This window comes from Lotus japonicus, chromosome 1 (genome assembly GCF_012489685.1).
Source record: "Lotus japonicus ecotype B-129 chromosome 1, LjGifu_v1.2".
Classification (NCBI taxonomy): domain Eukaryota; kingdom Viridiplantae; phylum Streptophyta; class Magnoliopsida; order Fabales; family Fabaceae; genus Lotus; species Lotus japonicus.
This window is the reverse complement of record NC_080041.1, coordinates 74,383,590-74,403,973: the sequence shown is the minus strand read 5'-3', so window position 1 is coordinate 74,403,973 and position 20,384 is coordinate 74,383,590. Positions and strand designations below refer to the sequence as shown.

The 20,384-nt window shown below is 35.2% G+C and overlaps 2 protein-coding genes across 4 annotated transcripts; one reads left to right on the top strand and one right to left on the bottom strand.

Moving 5' to 3' along the window:
- The first annotated feature begins 6,532 nt into the window (after positions 1–6,532).
- Positions 6,533–11,648, top strand: LOC130749609 (methylesterase 17-like). Its single transcript, XM_057602992.1, has 4 exons — positions 6,533–6,880; positions 7,065–7,205; positions 8,744–8,878; positions 11,196–11,648. Exons 1-4 carry the CDS (start codon positions 6,605–6,607, stop codon positions 11,487–11,489), a joined length of 846 nt encoding a protein of 281 aa, XP_057458975.1. The 5' UTR covers positions 6,533–6,604; the 3' UTR covers positions 11,490–11,648.
- Positions 11,649–15,376: 3,728 nt separating this feature from the next.
- Positions 15,377–20,004, bottom strand: LOC130749574 (probable inactive receptor kinase At5g58300). Of its 3 annotated transcripts, XM_057602956.1 has the most exons (4): positions 19,834–20,004; positions 19,614–19,669; positions 16,740–18,092; positions 15,377–16,175 (listed from the first exon to the last, which is right to left on the bottom strand). In XM_057602956.1, exons 3-4 carry the CDS (start codon positions 18,019–18,021, stop codon positions 15,559–15,561), a joined length of 1,899 nt encoding a protein of 632 aa, XP_057458939.1. In that variant the 5' UTR covers positions 18,022–18,092; positions 19,614–19,669; positions 19,834–20,004; the 3' UTR covers positions 15,377–15,558. The 3 variants fall into 3 exon arrangements, with proteins under 3 accessions (XP_057458939.1, XP_057458946.1, XP_057458949.1); XM_057602963.1 differs by lacking the exons at positions 19,614–19,669; positions 19,834–20,004 and adding an exon at positions 18,584–18,795; XM_057602966.1 differs by lacking the exons at positions 19,614–19,669; positions 19,834–20,004 and adding an exon at positions 18,220–18,541.
- Between the last annotated feature and the right edge of the window lie 380 nt (positions 20,005–20,384).

The window sequence follows — 20,384 nt, the reverse complement described above, 5'->3', positions numbered from 1 at the left end:
AATGGGTTTTCAGAAACAAGCTCAATGAGAAAGGAGAAGTAGTTAGAAACAAAGCAAGGCTAGTTGCTCAAGGCTACAGTCATCAAGAAGGGATAGATTATACTGAGACGTTCGCTCTAGTAGTAAGATTAGAAGCTATCAGACTGTTGATCTCATTCTCTGTGAATCACAACATAGTTCTTCATCAAATGGATGTCAAGAGTGCCTTCTTGAATGGATACATCTCTGAAGAAGCGTACGTGCACCAACCTCCTAGTTTTGAAGATGAGAAAAACCCTGACCATGTCTTCAAGTTGAAGAAATATCTCTATGGTCTGAAGCAAGCTCCCAGAGCATGGTATGAGAGGCTAAGCTCATTCCTTCTGGAAAATGAGTTTGTAAGGGGTAAAGTAGATACAACTCTCTTTTGCAAAACTTACAAAGATGATATCTTAATTGTGCAAATTTATGTTGATGATATTATATTTGGATCTGCTAATTCATCCCTTTGCAAGGAATTTTCTAAGATGATGCAGACTGAATTTGAAATGAGTATGATGGGAGAACTTAAGTACTTTCTGGGAATACAAGTTGATCAAAAACCAGAAGCAACATATATCCATCAGAGCAAGTACACAAAGGAACTTCTGAAGAAGTTTAACATGATAGAAGCTACAATAGCCAAGACTCCAATGCATCCTACATGCATTCTGGAGAAAGAAGATGCCAGTGGCAAAGTATGCCAAAAGCTCTATCGTGGTATGATAGGCTCCCTTCTATACTTAACTGCATCTAGGCCAGATATTCTCTTTAGTGTACATTTATGTGCACGATTCCAATCAGATCCGAGAGAAACTCACTTAATTGTTGTTAAGAGAATTCTCAGATATCTGAAAGGTACCACTGACCTTGGCTTGAAGTATAAGAAAACATCAGAGTATAAGCTTTTAGGTTATTTTGATGCTGATTATGCTGGAGATAGAACAGAGAGAAAAAGTAGTTCTGGAAATTGTCAATTTCTGGGAAGTAACTTAGTCTCATGGGCAAGCAAGAGGCAGTCAACCATTGCACTATCCACTGCAGAGGCAGAATATATCTCAGCAGCTATTTGCAGCACTCAAATGCTCTGGATGAAACATCAGCTAGAGAATTATCAAATCCTTGAGAGCAATATTCCAATTTACTACGACAATACTGCTGCTATCTCACTCAGTAAGAATCCAATCTTACATTAAAGGGCACAGCACATTGAGGTAAAGTATCATTTTATTAGAGATTATGTTCAGAAGGGCGTACTTCTTCTGAAGTTTGTTGATACTGACCATTAATAGGCAGATATCTTTACAAAGCCCTTAGCAGATGATAAGATTTAATTTTATACTGAAAAATCTGAATATGGACTTTTGTCTAGTATGAAGATAGATCAGAACCTCTGACTATGATGCTTCCTTATCAGAAGATGTCTAGTTTAGAAGGTAACATTGTCAGATGCTGTGTACCCATTGGTACCCACTCTGAGACAAGACAGCAAACATGTGTCAGTTTATTCTGATGCCTCGTTCCTTGTGCCTCTTGGGATAATCTGTTGTAATGATTTTGATAAGCTTATTCTCCACCGTGTGTTATGAGCATTTACTGTTTAACCTTATATAATTAATTTCTAGCCGTTGATTTTACTTTTGGTTTTTCAACCGCCAACGGTTACCTTTAAACCCACTTATGCACACACGTTCTCCACTTCACTCTCTTCATTTCTCTCTATTATTTCAAAAGCTTTAGGTTTCTTTTCAAAACACTCTCTTCCCTCTCCTATTCATCTTCCTTCTACCCAAACCCTCTTCCAGCATGGAAAGATCAGAGAAAGCTGATTCTGCAGATGGCAGTGTTTCCTAAGATGGTTGTGGGACTTGCAACTGGTCAATCTGGTCCAATTCTTCGTTCAAGATCAAATGAACCAACTCAGGCTGAGACTCAAGAGTCAGAGAAAGTCGTTCCGATTGCTCAAAGAGGTTGTGCAGTTACTTGCAATTTCTCTCCGAAAGATCTTCAGGTTCTTTGCGAATTGCGAGTTGATTTCAAGAATGTAGCAGAAAATGGGTTGGATCTTCGTCCTGCAGTTAAGTTTCAAGGTTGGGAAGGATATTTCAACAGGCTTACTGGACCCATCTACGACAAGTTGGTGAAAGAATTCTGGAAACATGCTGATTATGACGATCTTCAAGTGGTTTGCTATGTGCTGGGCAAGAAGATCATCATTACTGAAACATGCTGATTATGACGATTTTCAAGTGGTTTGCTATGTGCTGGGCAAGAAGATCATCATTACTGTTTCTACATCTCTTGCCAAATTGATCTATAGGATTGACAAGTCTATTGCTTTTGATTTTGGAACTTTTGTGTTTGAGCAGACATTGAAGCATGCTGATACTTGTTCTGTGAAGCTGCCTGTTTCATTTCCTTCACTTCTCACTGAGATCATACTCAAGCAGCATCCTCAGATTCTCAGGGCTGATGAAGTGGCTATGTCTCGTGGAGTTCCAATCACCTTGGATCAACGTTTGTTTATGGAGCCTCATGTCCTAGACATTTCCATGCCAACCAGTAGGACATCTGCCCCTCCCGTGACTGAATCTGACACTCAGGCCATAATTGCTGAATTACAGGAAGTCTCCAAGGCTTTGCAGAAGACAATCAGGGTGAGCACTGCCAGGAAGTTCAAGGTTGATGCTTTGCTACTCAAGCTACAAGAAGGAGAACGCCAAGGTGGTGAGCACAGTGATGCTGCTACAGCTGCTCAGGATGAGAGCAACGAAGAGGAGGAAGGATCTGAAGAGAATGCAGAGGAAAGTGCAGAAGAGTCTGGAGAGGAGTCCAGTTCTGAAGACTAGTTTGCTATGTTCTTTTGCTATTTTCTTTTTGTTTTAGATGTATTGGTGCCTCTTTGCCAAATTTGTGCTAAAAAGGGGGAGTAGTTTGAAGTTTGAAGATTCTATCAGCTATGGTCTGTAATATTTTGTGCTACTGGTATGAAGACCTAAGTTACTACTGTGAAGTTGCTTCTGTGAAGACCATGTGTGTTCTGCTAGTGTTAGCTTTGGTCTGTTTAACTTGAAGACAAGTTCAAGACAATGGCTATGTTTTGTTTCAAGAAGCATTTTATGGGTTTATGTGGATAGCTTATGTGCAAGTAGTTTATGATAGTATTTCTGATATGTTGGTGTTCAAGCTGATCTATTTTGGAGTCATCATATGCTAAGGCCTGATTGTACTTCTGTTTATGTGTTCTTGCTGCTAAGTGTTTTGTTCCAACTATGCTTTTTGGAGTATGATAGTTGTTAGTGTGGATGCATCATTTGAGGGGGAGCTCTGACTAAGGGGGAGAATTGATTCTCTAATTCTCTATTTTTATCTTCTCTGGTTTATGTGTTGTTTTAGTCAAAATTTGACAAAGGGGGAGATTGTTGGTACATGTTGTCTTGCATTTTGTCAAAACAACCGATTGTCGAGGCAGATGAAGTGGCATCTGAATCCGTGAAGCTAGGGCATCAGTCTTTAGCTTGAGTTTCTGTTGTGGGCCCTCTGAAGATTTACTGAAGATATGTTTTTGAGTTACTTGAGGAGCAAGTAGCTTTTCCAGAAGGGTTTTAATTATGGGTTGTTATTTGTTGAAACTATCTTTGTTAAAAGATTGATTTCTATCTTTACTTGTGCAATAAGTAAACCGAATCTATCAAGATTGCGTTTTGAATTGCTGTTGCTGGAATCTGTTTCTTTAGCCCATGCTAACCCTAGAGCCCATGCTACCGCTGCTGAAGTCTATAAAAGGATGAAGATCTAAAACTTGAAGATCACCGAAGCTAAAAGAGAGAGAGATCAAATGTTTTAGGATTTGTGTTTGTGCTTTGTCCTTTGTTAGTTGTGAATCCTCTTTGCTCACTGATTCTATAAAGCAAAGAAGGGTTCTGTGTGTTTGATTACATTCAAACTCTGATTGTTCGTTGTATTCACCAATCACTGTGGCAGTGATTGAGAGAAAGTGAGAGGGGTTCCCATACTTAGGTTGAGATTCTAAGTAGAAATACATTGGGTAGATTAGGAAGTGAACTATGAACTGTTGTGTTCATGAGTGTCTGTGATTCCTGAATCTTGAGATAGTGGATTTCCTTTCTTTGGGTGCAAACCCTCCAGACGTAGGTGAAAGTTTTTCACTGAACTGGGTTAACAATTCTTGTGTTTTGTTGTTTCAGGTTTAAATTCTGTTTTTACTGTTAAGCGATTGTCGAACCTATTGTCCTAGCATCGTGCAGGACATTCGTACTACAGGGAACCTGAATTACACAACTTATTGGTACCCGAAAGTTTCCTCACAACTGATAATTATGAGACTAATCCCCCCCAAGGCTCAAAGATGAGGTTAAGTGGATAGACATTTCACAACCAAAATTTATTCATCTTTGGTCATAATTATTTTTCTCTGTTATGCTTTCTCAAGTCGTTTTTACTAATATATCATAGATAAAAAATATATTTAAATATTTTTCAATAATACACGTATAAGTTATAGTTAGTATTATGTAAATACCTATTAGCGATATTTTTTAAATTAAATTTTACTACTAATAATATATTTATATATATATATATACACGTCAAATTAATTTATTTTTCTCTTACGTATTTAACTTATTATTTCAAATAATATGGACCTACGTATGTGTTAAACTTGTATATTGATGCCTTAGGCTAGTTCCTCTTTTAGTTTTCCTCTGGTAAAAAAAAACCTCGTTTGAAATTTTCAAAAATATATTTCTAATATAGTTAACCTAATTTCATTTTATTACTTTTAATTTTTTTGGGATTAATACAAAATATTTTATTTTTTTTAATATTTTATATTTTAATTATATATATGAGAGGTCACCTTACAACTAATATTTGACTTACAAATAATATTAATATTTAATACAATTTTTTTAAGGTTAATAGAATTATTAATATAAAGAGAAACTAACTAATTAGTATTGTCATATTAATTCAATGACTTTTTCATTTATAAATATTATTTATCTAATTTTTTTAATTAATATATTACTTTAGGGAGCGCTCCAAGTGGTCGTTACTGGACGCGAGCTTAGAAGGCGTAGATGGTTGATAAGCTTGTGAGTTGTAATTTTGACGGTGGGGACGAGACGGCTATTCGCGGTCTGACACGGGAAATGGAGGAGTGGTGGCCGCCTTGAGTGTTGATACAACTCTTGGTGTTGCCTTAGGTTCTGGTTTAGGTCTTCGATTTTGGTTCCTTTGGCTTTGCTCTTTTGTTTTTTGAGAGGTTCTTGTTTTTTTATACCTTTTAGGGTGGTTTAGTGGTTGTGTATTTCTGTGGATGTTTGAGGTTTTGGTTTTTGCATCCTCATTGTCCTATTCCTTATTCCTGAGCTTAGCCTCTCACTTCTTATTATATTTAATATATTTGGACTTCTAAAAAAATATTATGTATGAGAGTTTTATAATTAATATACTCTCCATTCCAAAATTGTTGTTGTTTTAGCCTTTATCTATTTCCCAAAATAGTTTTTTTTTTATAAAATCAAATATTTATCATATCTTTTCTATATAGACCCTTATTATATTATATCTCTCACCCTCAGCTATCACAATTATCACAAATTAATTTTTATCAAAATTATAATTCTCTATCTAATATAATTTAAATTTAAATAGTAGTATTTTAGTAAAATTATATATTAGTTAATGATCTACCACTATTTTAGTATGGAATGAGTACACTTGACAATATAAAGATTTGTAAATAATTAATTAATAATGTAAGGTTCAAGTCAATTTTAATTTTTACTTATATATTAAGAGATTTCTTAGCTTAATAATCCCTTAATTTTAGAAGGGCGAAAACGTTAGATATACGAGAAAAAACTAAATTGAAGATTTTAAATTTATTATATTAAAATGAATGATAATGATTATTACTATAAGAAATTTTATGTGTCACCCTTATTTTTGTGATCAACATGTGTCACAGACTCACACTAACACCAGTTAATATCAAGTGAAGACACTAACAAATTATACATTAACTAAAAACAAAAATTCTTGCCGTCATGTTAAAGGGCAAAACTGCCGAATTACTAGTTCCCATGCTAAATCTTCTTTCCGGTCATACTACTATATAGTACTTGAATCCGAGATCTTACTTAATACAAAAATACTACTTTAACCAACTACTATAAAATTTAATTCTATATATTCTTTTATTCATCATTATTGCAAAAAGTTAGCTTTACAAAAATTAGAGTCAAACTTGTCCTGAGAAGTGCTGATACAGGGATGCAATTTGGAGCCCTTGTTAGTGCACCCTACACCAGTTTTATGCAAGACTGAATTATTCAAAGTTCTGATGATGGATTGAAATGACCACTATGTTCTCATCAATAAACCACAGAATAAAAATATTCCTACACTACAATATGTGATTTTTAAGAAGAAAAGATAAAAGGGAAACGTCATGACACAACACATGACCCATTAACACTATTCCCACCTCATATATATAACGCTCATCTAGTCCTGAAACAAACAAAAGATCAGAGAAAGCATAATAATAATTATAATGTTACTGAAAGCAGAGAAGAAAACCATGCCGGTGAAAGAAGGGGTTGTTGTTGAGAATGATACAATTCACTTTGTTCTTGTTCATGGCATAGGTGGAGGGAGTTGGTGCTGGTACAAAATCAGGTGCCTGATGGAGAATTCAGGCTACAAGGTCTCATGCATAGACCTCAAAAGTGCTGGAATTGATCAATCCGATGCTGATTCTGTTCTTTCTTTTGATGATTATAATAAGCCTCTCATGGATTTCCTGTCTGATTTGCCGGAGAATGAACAGGTAGTAGTACTATTGGTTTGGTTTTGGTTCCCTTCTCTCTCTACATGTCTCTTTCTCAATGCTAATATATGATTAACTAGAGTGATTTTGAATGCCTACTTGCCAGAATCAATTATGCGTAGAAGCTTCTATAAGTAGTTTCTGGATTTCAGAATTGACCTTATCAGTGATTTGGTTGCTATAGGTTATTTTGGTTGGACACAGCGCAGGAGGGTTGAGCATTACTCAGGCATGTCACAAATTTGCAAATAAGATCCGGTTTGCAGTTTATGTGGGAGCAACTATGCTTAAGTTTGGATTCTTGACCGATGAAGATCTTAAAGATGTTAGTCCTTTTCATAAGCTCTGTTTCTGTTTCCCCTTTTTCAATGTCATGTTCATTCTTTGTTTTTAGTTTGTTAACCTTCAATTGAATTCAATTTTCCATGCATATTGTGAGTGGTAACTAAGTTGCTAAGTTCAAGCATAAACTTTAGGGGGTGAGAGAATATGATAGTGTTTAAATTGCAGCAGTCGCGGAATTGCGGCTGCAATTGCAGTGAACTCTAAATCCAACTGTCTGGCTGCAATTGTAGTTACGAACCGCGAATCCGCGATTGCTGCAATTGCGGTTGCGGATCGCAATTTAAAAGCTAGTGACGTATGTTGGCTTCCATTGTTGCTTAGTGTGGAATTTTCAAGGTTTCCAGCAGGATGATGCTCTGTTGGATTGAAATATTTGGTTGACAACTGTCTTCACAAACGGATAAGTTTTTAGGCACTTTCAAGGTTTCCAGCAGAGTGATGCATGTACCTACTCTTATGTTTTTTTCCCACCAAGCAGCAGCTGTTTCGCAACACCTGAATTTGTTTATCAAAAGGTGAATTTTTAAAGGAATAAAATGGGGGTTTCTTTTCGCAAAACCTTTTTCTATCTTATTTTATCCCTTTTATCTCTCATTGTGATGAAGACATACATGTTTGATTTTCCTTAACAAAAATCTCGAGTTTGAGTCTGTGACTAGTCTCATCAAAATGTAGATGTTTCTATAAGTAGTTTTAGATAAAATAATAATAAAAAAATCCTTACTCAACCTCTTTTTCAGTCTTTGACACCAATCTAGTTGTACTTTAATATTGGTCAATAATATGGGCATTCATTCTACCTGAAGAGCCTATGGTTTACATCATATAGGATTAGATTTTAATTCTAACCTAGAACTAGAACTAGATTATGCACAAAAAAGCTAATTGACTTTACTAATAATAATAATCATTATAGCAAGTTCAATCTAATAAAGCTTCTTCTTTTCTCCTCCAACTGTGTCTGTTCTTGTTTATCATCAATAATTGTGTGCTATCTAAATCCCCTGTGAAATAGCAATCCTTGCAATAATCATTATAAGCCCCCTGGATAACCAAGTTAGCTTGTTGGAGACAAGAAATTGCCAAATTTCTTGCTTTCTTCCTTTTCCTCAAGTAGTATGGGCTCAATCCGACAGCACTGTCTTTTACTTTATCCTACAATAGCAAATTTTCAGTGTTCAAGGTACCTCCAATTATTGAAAAGCAACAAACCATTAATGAGAGCCTAATGGCTAGAACTGGATGACACTAGAGGTAGCTAGCCTTTTGTGTGATGATACAACGATTATGACTTACTTTGTTTTCTAATCACTCTTTTAATTTAATGCATGTTTGGATGAAACAAAATTTAAGGTAAACAGAAACAACTTCCTGAGTTTTTATGACTATTCTTTATGATTTTAGATTATCGTTGTTTTTCATCGTGTATTTAAAGATGCGAGCGCACCTTTGTATATAATGTATACAAATTTATAATGGGTGATACTTAAGACATTGTTTGTGGTTTGGATCAAGCAGGGAGTACCTGACTTATCTGAGTTTGGAGATGTCTATGAGCTAGGATTTGGATTGGGACAGGATAAGCCTCCAACAAGTGCTTTGGTGAAGAAAGAATTTCAACGCAAATTCATCTACCCTTTGAGCCCTCATGAGGTACATAAACATTTTCTCTCCGAAAAAAAGAAAGAAAAAATATGTTGTGCATGCAGTCTCTATAAAACTGTTCAATCGTTTGTCACTTTCTCAGGCCATTAACCCATAGGGGTACCCTACATGACATATGCTTTGGTTCATTGTTAACTTCACCCTCTGCTTTTGCCACATGTAGGACCATTTTAGGCAACTTTCTTAAGGGGAATAAAATCAAGTACACATAAAGTTCTGTTCAATTGAAAACAACTTAGAGCAACTCCAATGCATGGTTGCTAGATGGGTTGCTTAAATGCTATTTTGGTGGGCCCAAACTGCCACATAGGATTTAAGCAACTCATAAGCAACTCATGCAGAATTCACTCAAGTGCATCGTTGCTTATTTTACTTTTAGCTGGACCCCACTATACCTCATATATTTATATTTTATATTTCCACCTAAGCATGATTTAAATTTAAATTTTAATTAATATTTCTAACAATATAATATATTTAAAATTAAACATGTTACTTTTCAAAAAAAAATATAATTAAACTTGTTACTTTTCATTTTTTTTTAAGTACATTGACATTTAAGCTTGAAAAGAATGATTGTTTTTTTTCTCTCATATTGGGCCAAACTGTCATATTTTGGACCAAAACAACAGATAATTTCACTCAATCTCTCTCAAAACAACAATCATTTACCTATACCCTATTCATCTACCCAATTCACTCAATCTCTCTCACACATTCCAATCACCCACCGGCCACCAAATTGATTTAACTCTTCCATTTTTCAATTCAACATTTACCGGCCCACTTCTCACCAACCCCATTTACTTCACCATTCTCGAAGCTTCCCCATTTCCTCACCTTCCTCCTCTCCCTTTCTTTCAAACCCAGTTCCTCACCTTCGTTCTCTCCCTTTCTCTCTAACCCACACCTTTGTTCTCTTCCTTTCTCTCAAACCCACATCAGAGGTTCTCACCTTCGTTGTCTCTTTCTCTCTCAAAACCGATCGAAGCCTCCATGTTTCGGATCTAACGTCCTCTGTTCGAAGGTGTTCGCCTCCATGCCTTCACCTTCGATTCACCCAGATCGGTGGCTCGAAATACAGATCAGAACACGCATCGGAGGTTCTCAGCCCAGAGGTAGCAAAATCAGAGGTGCAGGGGTCCAAATCGGTGACATGCACAACTTCCATGGGATCGGAGCTTTCCACTTCCATCGGTTCTCACCTTCGATCGGTTCTCAAACCCACTTGTGTAATTTCAATTTTTTTGATTTTTCTGTGTTTTGTTGATTTGCTTCTGAAGAGTGTAACAAAAAAAATTTGTTTCTGTCTCATAACAAAAAAAAAATTGATTCAACTCTGAAATTTGTTTATGATTCAAGTATGGAATTAGTTGATTTCGTTTCTGTTTATTTGCCTATTCTACCTCTTCTCATTCCCTCTTTTTTTAACTGCAATCTTGCAATCTGTTGAATGAAAGAGAAAATGTTATTTTAGAATAAAAAAGGAAGAAGAAATAAGTTAAGCAACGTTTTCCTTAGCTTTACAGAATAAGCAACGACATGTCATCTCCCTCCAACGGTTCCAAAAAATAAGCAACGCATCTTATTTTCTCTAACCAGGTTAAGCAACCTGCGTTGGAGTTGCTCTTATAGCAAATATACTATTCAATATGTTTGTTTTAAGAACTCATTGAAAAGATGTATTGAAATAAATTCTTTAATATTATAGCAATTCTTATTCCTAAGCTATTTTTAAAAAAATTATACTTAACCAGAATTTTAAGATGATTTACCTAAATATAGTCCCAACTAATGTCCACTCTAGCAAACTTTAAGTTCCTATGTGTTATGAGGGCGTGTTATGTCTCATATAGTCAAATAAGTTCTTATAAAATGCAATGCAACACCACCTTTAACTTAGGTTTTGACCTAGAGTTAGGTCTAATGTGATTAGAGTTTGTAACTAGCTAAAGTTTTTTTAATAATTAGAGCAATCCTTACCTGTAACCTACTTTTTACTTAGTTGTTTTTATTTTTTAGAGTTATGCCTGATTTTAATTTTAAGATACCCACACATAAGCCTCCACCCACCCAAATGTCTACTTCATAAAATTTCTGACATATATGGAGAGAGGCGTGTCGTGTCTTATGTTAATTAGAGATATAGTCAATTAAGTTTTTTTAAGTAGAGCAATCTCCACCTATAACATAGCTTTTGGCCAGAGTTAGGATGTTAAAAAAGAGAATGAACATACATGCAATTGCGTCATAATTCTCACCAACGTTGGAAATGAATAGTGGATATTGTTGATAATGGTTTCAGGATTCAACCTTGGCTGCAATGCTGTTGAGGCCAGGGCCATTGCTGGCATTGACGAGTGCGAAGTTCAGAGAAGAGGATGATGGTGGTGGTGAAGTAGAGAAGGTGGAACGCGTGTACATAAAGACAATGCATGACTGGGTAGTGAAGCCAGAGCAACAAGAAGCCATGATAAAGAGGTGGCCACCATCTAGTGTGTATGAACTGGACAGTGACCATAGCCCTTTCTTCTCCACCCCATTTCTCCTCTTTGGCATGCTTGTTAAAGCTGTAGCTTGTCATGCTGGATGCAACTAGCTGAGGACAGGGGTACCATTCCTTTCTTTATTTTTCTCCAAAATATCTGCTGTGAGAGATCAATTTGATAATTAATTTTGTAACAAATATTTGATTGTATGATCAAGTTGAATAATTTATCAATCATTATAGCATGGTTGGTGGGAATTGCCGATATAATATTTTCCTTTAAGTTTTTCCTGCCGTGTACCGATGGTCTACACTATCGGTTATTTCTGGTAAAACCGACGATTAAGAAGATAGAAAAGTTTTTAAAAAAAAAAAAAGTAGTGCCTATAGAAAATATGTTAACAAATTGGTCAATTATCGGTCCCCGTAGGATAGCTCAAATTGGGGGACATATGAGTTGGATAGGAGGAGATTCATGGATCGATTCCTCAATTTATCTTTCCGATATAAAAAAAAAAAAAATTGGTCAATTATCCAAGGATTTGTGGCCATTGATAATTATCCGCCGGTAACCACACATTTTCTTGTAGTGATGTTAGTAAGTTGGAATCTTTTCAATCCTCGTTCTTTACATCAAATTCTGTATTGATTACCGGCAATTGTGCAGATCAACTGGTTGGAGTTGTTTTAACTGAAGAAGCAAATGTCACGAGCTCGAGTTTGTGAGAATGTTGTCGTGGAGAGTACATGTGGTATAAGAAGAAAAAAAAATCAAATTCAAAAAGAAAATTTTAATTAGAGACTAAATTCACAAAGCTAAACCAATATACCTTAACAACACTAATTTCCTTAAAGAATTGTCAATTCAAATAAGCATAAACCATAAAAACTTACGAATATCACAATTATGTACTCCCTCCGTCCCTAATTATAAGCTAAAGTTGTAAAAATCACACTTATTAAGAAAGCCTTAATTGATGCATTGGTTTTCAAAAAAAATGTACAACTTTCTATGTTTACCCCTATTTATAATAACACTTTTTCATCATTGTACTACTAATGGTGATGCTCCACTACCAATAAATGCAAGGGTGAATATGGAAAGAAATATTAACTTTTGCAAGGTTAGCTTATATTTAGTGACACAAAAAAAGTCTCAATGTTAGCTTATAATTAGGGACGGAGGGAGTAGTGATTTGCATCAAGTTCAAGTCAATTTTATAATTGATCAATAAAGTAAAGGAGTGTATTTAAAGCAGCTGACAAGGACAACGACCTTGTAAGAATTTACTTTTTTTTTTAACTATGTGTAGTTTTATATAGATTTTTTATTTATTCTTAATTCGATCGGCCCAAAAGTTTTGTAAATTTTTATAACTATATTCTGACCTCCCAATGTAAAAATCCTCCATGCATACGTGAAAAAAGAACCCAATTAAGAAGAAATACTTAATCAAGATGAAAAAAATTCAATTAAAATAAATTGGACTTAAAATCATTATTCCTCAGCCTAAGAGGGTTCAGTCACATATATCAAACTGGAAAAAAAAACACAAGATAAAGTCCATTAAAAATGGTCGGGGAAAGAGAAAATAATTTAAAATGAAATGACCAAAGTTCTCTGTCCATCCATCTCTATCCTCAGGAGCTTATGTTAAACGCCTCAAGCACACGAAACAAGAGGACATATTCTTTGCAACACGCCACATGCATTAGAATTTTTGTGACTAAAATTGATAGATGATGCTTGCATTTATTAACATCATATCAAGAAAAACTTTAAAGATGACTTTGATTGAGTTTACAAAATAATGTAAATGCAAGATTGAAGGTTTTTAGATGTTGTACAATTTTCTGAGTGTTGATTCTTCATGTAAATAAAGAATTGCAAGATATAACTAGCATGCAATGATCATAGTCCATAGGAGAATGAAAGGAATTGGTGCTACGTACTGCCGACATGGTAGGATCTCTATGCATGTTTCATTCTTTATCTCATTAATAAAATCGCATTATGTCAATTAAAAATCATGCATATAAGATTATGAATGTCATATAGACTTTTTTTTTAATTTTTAATTGATATGATACAATTTCATTAATTTTAACAGAAAATGAGACACAATTTTGGAAGAGGAGATTAATCCTACATTGTAAATATTTATTTTAGTGGTGATACTATGCTTCGCTCAGCTTTGGGCCCACTTGATCCAGAATCCATGTGGTATGTTGGCCATTCAATCTGAGTGATGGGCCATTCTGTACAGCTATGAGCGGGCCTAGATACACACTGACATGCGCATATTTGGTGTCAAACAAAAAAAAGATTAAAAAAAATCATAAAAGAGGACTTATTTTTTTAACAACATCTTTTACTTTTTTTTTTTTTTTTTTTTTGGTCAATACAACATCTTTTACTTTGAAAATGTTATCCGAGTAGGATAATCAACATAGTTTCTATCTAACCCAACTGTATTCACATGAACTTCATAAGTGAATGTAATAGTCTGAATTTTATGAATAACTTTGTCGCCCATTTTTGATAGAAAATGTTACAATAATGAGAAATAGTCTAACATCTAATTTATCACACATTTTCTAAAAGGTAACCTATTTGCTTACTTAACCATTAGAACACTTTTACCAATAAACACCTCAATATTCTCAAATTAAACAACAGGAGCACAATGAAGCAAGGGACTTTTTCATAATTGTGGATAAATTTTTGTCATCTTACTTGAGAGGCTTCAATGGGAAAGATGTGTAAAATTCTCTGGATTTTAGCTCTTTCTAAAGTTATGTTGTTTGTGGATAGAGCTATATTCCTCATTGTATCTTTGTGGGCCAAGGACAACATCAATTTTTTTTAACCATTTTAAACATTTTTTTCATCTCATTTATGTCAATTTTTCTTATTTCTCTTTTCTTTTCACGTCATATCACTGATCTAAGGCCATGTCTTCGGTAAGACTCTAAATTGGTGGGTCAACTAATTTTTGCTTAAATAATAGTCATTCCCTTTAACTAAAAACTAATAATATATTGTTAAGGCAAAAATATTGTTATGAGCTCATTTCTCTTCGTTCTCCTTCACACTAATATGCATAACTTGTTATAAATTAAGCAAATGTCATCACGCGATCCATTAGATGATCGTGCGAGGGAAGGCGCATGCACTTCAGCAGTGTTCTTTGAGACTTCTGGTTGCAAGAATCTTGTTGCTGATGTTGTGATTGGCATCAGCATCCATGTCATTCCACCAACCTCATTCATGGATTCATTGAGAGCATGTCCAAAGGCATATGGAGCAAACTCCTTCGCTAGATGACATTAGTGATTGTTTTATGATAGTGAAAGTTGTGATTCTAATGAGATAAATAGGGGATTCTAAAGTGAAAGTGAAAGTTGGCAGAAGGTATGATTATAATTAGTTATCACATACTTTATTTAGACTTTATTTAATTTAATTCATTATGCGTTATAGTTTTCAACCCCAACCACTTGCTTAGAGCATTTTTATCCATCTTTATCCATGAGTTATTATTTTGAGCTCTTAGCACTATTTTTGTGAGCCTAAAATGTCATATAAGATATAAGCAACTCATAAACCATTGATGACAAATTTCGCTCTAATTGTGTCTCACAGTACATTTATATAAACAGTTAATAAATGAGATATAATATAATTTTTTAATCTCAAAACTCAACAAGCAAAGTTACTTGCAGAAGCAACTAAACCTTATTTTTAGAAACTAAATACTTATAATTAGCGGAAAAAAATATAAGTAAGAAACCCCATTGAAGATACATGTTAATTTATAGACTAATCTACATGTTAATAGATGTTAAGAGAAAATATATACATGTCAATTTATATACTTGGGTACGAAGATGAGATGCATAGATAATTAGACATACGAAAATACAATTCTAAAGTAAAATGATCAACCAATGCTGAACAAAAATCAATCTAAATGATTGAAGGTGAGAAATAATGCTGATTAATGGACATCTTTGATCTGCATGATGAAACCTGAATTATTTCCATTGACTGAACAACAATTAGCCAAAAGTTTCAAAAAGATTATAAATAAGGTAAAACATGAAACCTTTTCTGACCAACATGAACACAAAGATTAGTATTTTACAATGAAACTTGCTTATTGCTTGAGGAAAAGATTCATGGTGTCTGATCATTAGAACCAGATTCAGAGGATGCCCTGTTCTTCAACTCAGGGTGCTTAATTTGCTCAACCATTCTAACAACATCCTCCATTCTAGGCTTCATATCTGGTGTCTTAGCTACACAAGCAAGTGCAATCTGAAGCATCTGCACCATTTCCTCTTCAACATACTGCCCTCTCAGAAGCTCCTCATCAAACACTTCAGCTGTCCATTCCTCCCTCACAACAGACCTCACCCACCTTGGAAGATCAACCACATCTTCATAGCCAGGATATCTCAGTGGGGTTTTCCCTGTCAGCATTTCAAGAAGCAGCACACCAAAGCTGTAAACATCAGATTTTTGTGTGATCTTCCTTGAATCAGTGACTTCTGTGGCTCTATAGCCATTGGATCTAGACATAGTTGATGGGGCATTCATGACAGGAGCCAATCCAGCATCAGATATGGAGCTCTCAAGTTCTTCTGTTATGAGCACATTGGTGGACTTGATGTTGCCATGTGCGAATTTTGGTCCCCCTTCAGAGTGAATGAAAGCAATTCCCTTGGCAGCTCCCACTGCAATCTTCACTCTTGAATCCCAATCTAGTGGAGTTCTTCCTGCACCCCTGTTTCCTATAGTTTGGAATAGAAGAGTTAGGCAAAGATAAAGCATTAGTACAATTGACATTGGTGAATGAATAGATGTATCAACTTTAAGCATGTTTGGATCAACTTATGCTACTCAAAACTAATTCTGGCAACTAGAAGCTACTGCCCACTCACAGAAGTTTTTTTCATAATGACATTTATATAAACGTTTTCACAATTAACCCTGGATAAAATTTATTTTGGTAAAACTGATAATAGTAAAAGTGAGTTCAAAAGTTAGGTGATTTATGTTTGGAAACATTTATGATAAGTCATTTTTATAGGTAATGTTGTCAAATTCACTTGTAAAATATCAGAAATGATTATGTTCACGCTGAAGCTACTCTTTCTAACTTCTAGAATAATTAATTTTGGAACTGAAATCAATTCTCCAGCCACCCAAACATCTATGTTGTCATCGAAAATTGATTTTACTCTACCAGAATTGATTCTAAATTCTCTCATAGGGAACCAAACACACACTCTCAATTGTAGTAGAATTTTAAAACATGCTATTAGAATAGTAGGTAAGCTTAGATTAGAACATACCATGCAACAAGAAAAACAAGCTGCCTCCTTGCATGTAGTTGTAGACTAGGAGTTTCTCATCTTTGGAATAGTAATAAGCTCTAAGAGGCATGACATTAGGGTGTTGTCCAATTCTCCCCACAATTTCCATCTGTTGCTCAAACTCCTTCTTTCCAACCACAACTTCCTTCAACCTTTTAACCACCACTGTTGTTCCTTCCTCCAGAACAGCCTTGTAAGCTGTTCCGTAGCTCCCTTTCCCAAGAACTTCAGCTGAGGCCTTTAGCAAATCCTCAAGGTCAAAGCTATGAGAGGAGCCTTCAAAGAAAAATAACTTGTTCTTCTCAGCAGCTTGCACGCCGCTTCCAAAACTCTTAGACATCTCAGGCTTTCCAGCACAAGAAGCCTTTCCTTTCAGTATACCACTGGTTTTACTGTTCTTCCTCTTCAGACAGCACACAGAGATCACCAAAAATAGTAGAGAAAGGAAGGCAATGCCTCCAATGACCAGAGCAAGTATAATAGCTAGGCCAAAGCTTTTCTTATGTGTGGTTGCTTTTTGGTTTTGGGTGGTTGCAGGAGGAGAAGGAGATGGAGAGGGAGAGATTGAAGAGCAACTATTGAGAGGTGGCCCACATAAGAGAGAGTTCCCAAGAAAAGAAGTATTTGGGAATGTCTTGATGGAGTTTGGAATTGAGCCATTCAAGTTATTATAACTCAAATTCAAGTGTTTGAGACTAGGAAGGTCAAAGTCAGGGATAGCTCCAGATATGAAATTGTGTTGGAGATACAACCAGGTGAGTCTTCTCAGGTTCTGAAATGCAGGTGGAATGCTACCAGAAAAAGAGTTAAAGGAAATGTCCAATGTAATGAGTTTAGGGGAGACAATGGAAGGAATTGGACCTGAGAAATTGTTGTGCTGCAAGTGTGCAAATTGGAGTGAAGGAATAGAGAGAATGTTAGAAGGAAATGTTCCTTTAAGGCCATTGGAATGAAGGCTAAGGACCTTAAGAGCATCTAGTTTTCCAATGGTGTTCTCCGGAATGGACCCAGTTAATCCGATTCCCGGAAGATGGATTCCGGTGACACGAGTTCCGTTTGAGTTACAAGTCACACCAACCCATGAGGTGCAAATTGAAGCTGAGTCATTATTCCAGTTGAGCCTTGGAGCATGTGGGACTGAAGAAGCGAACTCCAAGAGAGCTTGTTTATCTGAGTTCAAGTCAGATGCTTCAATCAAGCTAAAGAGAGACAGTGTGGAGGTTAATAGAACAAGAGCAGCAATAGAGAACTCAAACTTCATCTCTTGTTTGGTGCAGAATCCAAGGCAAGTGGTGATTCCAAGTTGTGAGCTTAACTTTTCTGCATCCTTTACTGGTTTGGTTTTCGAAAATAGAGCAAGTTGTTAGTTGATCTAGGAAAATAGATCATATACAAAGATAACATTAACTAATTTTTATTCAAACATAAGGAATCATTTGGGGCAAGCAAGCATGATTACCTGAACCTAGTCAAAAGCAGTAGTATGTTTAAATTACTAAGTGAAGCAGAATTCAATCAGAAAGTGATGGTTTTCATAGGATGAAAGGGGTAAGAACGATACACTATTAGCATGCTTGGATTAACTTCTGTTTCATCAGAATCAATTCTGAAACCTAGAGGCTACTAGAAAAAACTTCTCCCCATAACCAATTCTGACTTCAGAATCAGTTGTACAAAATTGAATTCAAACAAGTAACAACTCTATACAAATTTGAACTTTAAGATGAAATGTTGCTGATGATGCAGAGGATATCACTTATTGCAGCTTTACTAAGAAACAAAATTTATTAAAAGAAAAGTTAAGATAGTCTTGTTCATCTTACCATTAAGCAGGTTTTGAAGTGAGGAAAGGGACTTCCTTCTATCAGATGCATCAGTGGAGGCATTTTCATTCTTTCAATACTTCATGATGTGTTATACTCACTCATCCATTTAAAAAAGAAAAAGTAAAAAGCCAAAGGCTTGAGTTGCCTTAGAACTTTAAAATATGGGGGACTAAAGTGCACTTTTCACTGGGAATAAAGAAATCGCCTCACAAATAGGTTCTTATATATTTCAGAAACAACAAAGAAGGCTGAAGGGGAAAAGGCATTCAGATAATTGAGAATCCAAGAAAAAAATAGAGCTAGAAAAAGAAAAGGCTAAAGTTTGATTCTCCTTTGTTCTTTATAAAGAAAAAGCATTCTTTAAAAAAAGTAGCATGTATTCTGTTCAATTTTAAAAGACCAATATAAATTATTGGTGTTGATTTCTCATTTCTGCCACCATATCTGGTCAGTGATTACAGCTGAAAACCATTTGATGAACCAGATTTAAACAGGTACAAAAGCAAAAGATAATTAAAGGGATGCAGATGGGACAAGTATTGCACTAAACAACTCAAAGTAAGCACACAAACAGCATTTAACAAAAAAAAAACCATTAAAAATAACAAAGCCTGAGAAGGAATTGAAGATATAGCATATCAGAATAATTCTCCAGTTTTAACCAGAAATGAACAAGCTTCAACAAATGCCTTATTTACCAATCATGAGCCATGGTTCATGTCATATTAATATTTAATAGCATGTTTTAATCAACTTTACTTACTTCATAATCAATTCTGAAGCCAAAATCAATTTTAAGAGAGAAGCTTTTGTGAGTAGTTTCTGAGTACCATAATCGATTCTGAGGAATAGAATGTTCGAATCTACTTATTTTTCCTCAGAGCTACTCACGAAAACTTCTCTCAAGAATCGATTCTAACTTTAGAATCAATTGTAGAAGGATCTCCAAACATACACTAAGTGTTCCAACTTCTAAGTTAGGGACTGCAAATATTCAAACTGGAATTTGAAGGGAATGAGAGATTACCTTGGTATGAAATTCAGTTCTGGAAATCCAAGAACACATCAAAGAGTGAAGCATCACTGCACAAAAAGAAGAAAGCAAGTTATATAAAGCACAATATCCTCCATTTTCCATGAAATGGAGCTTAACATGACTTTTCTATTAGCCGTTAGTGCATTCAACATCACATGACCTGAAACTTTAGAATTAATAAGGACTTTAGTTTCTCTTAAAAGTTACTTACTGCTACTCAACACCGTTGGAATTGGTGGCATCAGATAACGGGTTTGCCAGTGATTAGAATTTAGAATCTGGTTTCTTCTTCTCTTGTCTAGAGATTCAAACACAGCCAAAAAGAGAGGGTTGAGAAAACCAAAGAAAAAAAAAACTTTACTAACTTAACTAAAATGACAGCAATCAATAATGAGGGAGTTTAAGCAGAGCCTTTTATCTAAGGAACTAGTACCAGTGCATTAACTTCCACCACTTGCTATTGAAAATAGGCCAACATTTTGAGATGGCTACTTAGGGACCGTATTAAACTACCTAGTATTGAAAATTGGCGAACATTTTGAGATGGCTACTTCAATGTTTGGATACTTGTGACTACATGATGTTAGCATTCATTTTGAGATAAAATGTAAATGAAATTCTTCTTATGAATTGGAATAAATATTCATTTACGTTGCACCCAACTGGTATTTGAACACACATTACATGGATCTCGGGGATCTGACGGTATCAAAAGTAGAGTGCAGGAGCATGAATAAGGAGTTGCTGACCCTTTAAGATGAC

Bases quoted from the DNA above. Each gene is read 5' to 3' on its own strand.
- LOC130749574 (XM_057602956.1), bottom strand. From the start codon at position 18,021: ATGAAGTTTGAGTTCTCTATTGCTGCTCTTGTTCTATTAACCTCCACA. The intron at 16,176-16,739 runs GTATGTTCTAAT...TCCAAACTATAG, and splicing joins CTTGTTTTTCTTGTTGCATG to GAAACAGGGGTGCAGGAAGA.
- LOC130749609 (XM_057602992.1), top strand. From the start codon at position 6,605: ATGTTACTGAAAGCAGAGAAGAAAACCATGCCGGTGAAAGAAGGGGTT. The intron at 7,206-8,743 runs GTTAGTCCTTTT...TGGATCAAGCAG, and splicing joins CCGATGAAGATCTTAAAGAT to GGAGTACCTGACTTATCTGA. The intron at 8,879-11,195 runs GTACATAAACAT...TAATGGTTTCAG, and splicing joins ACCCTTTGAGCCCTCATGAG to GATTCAACCTTGGCTGCAAT.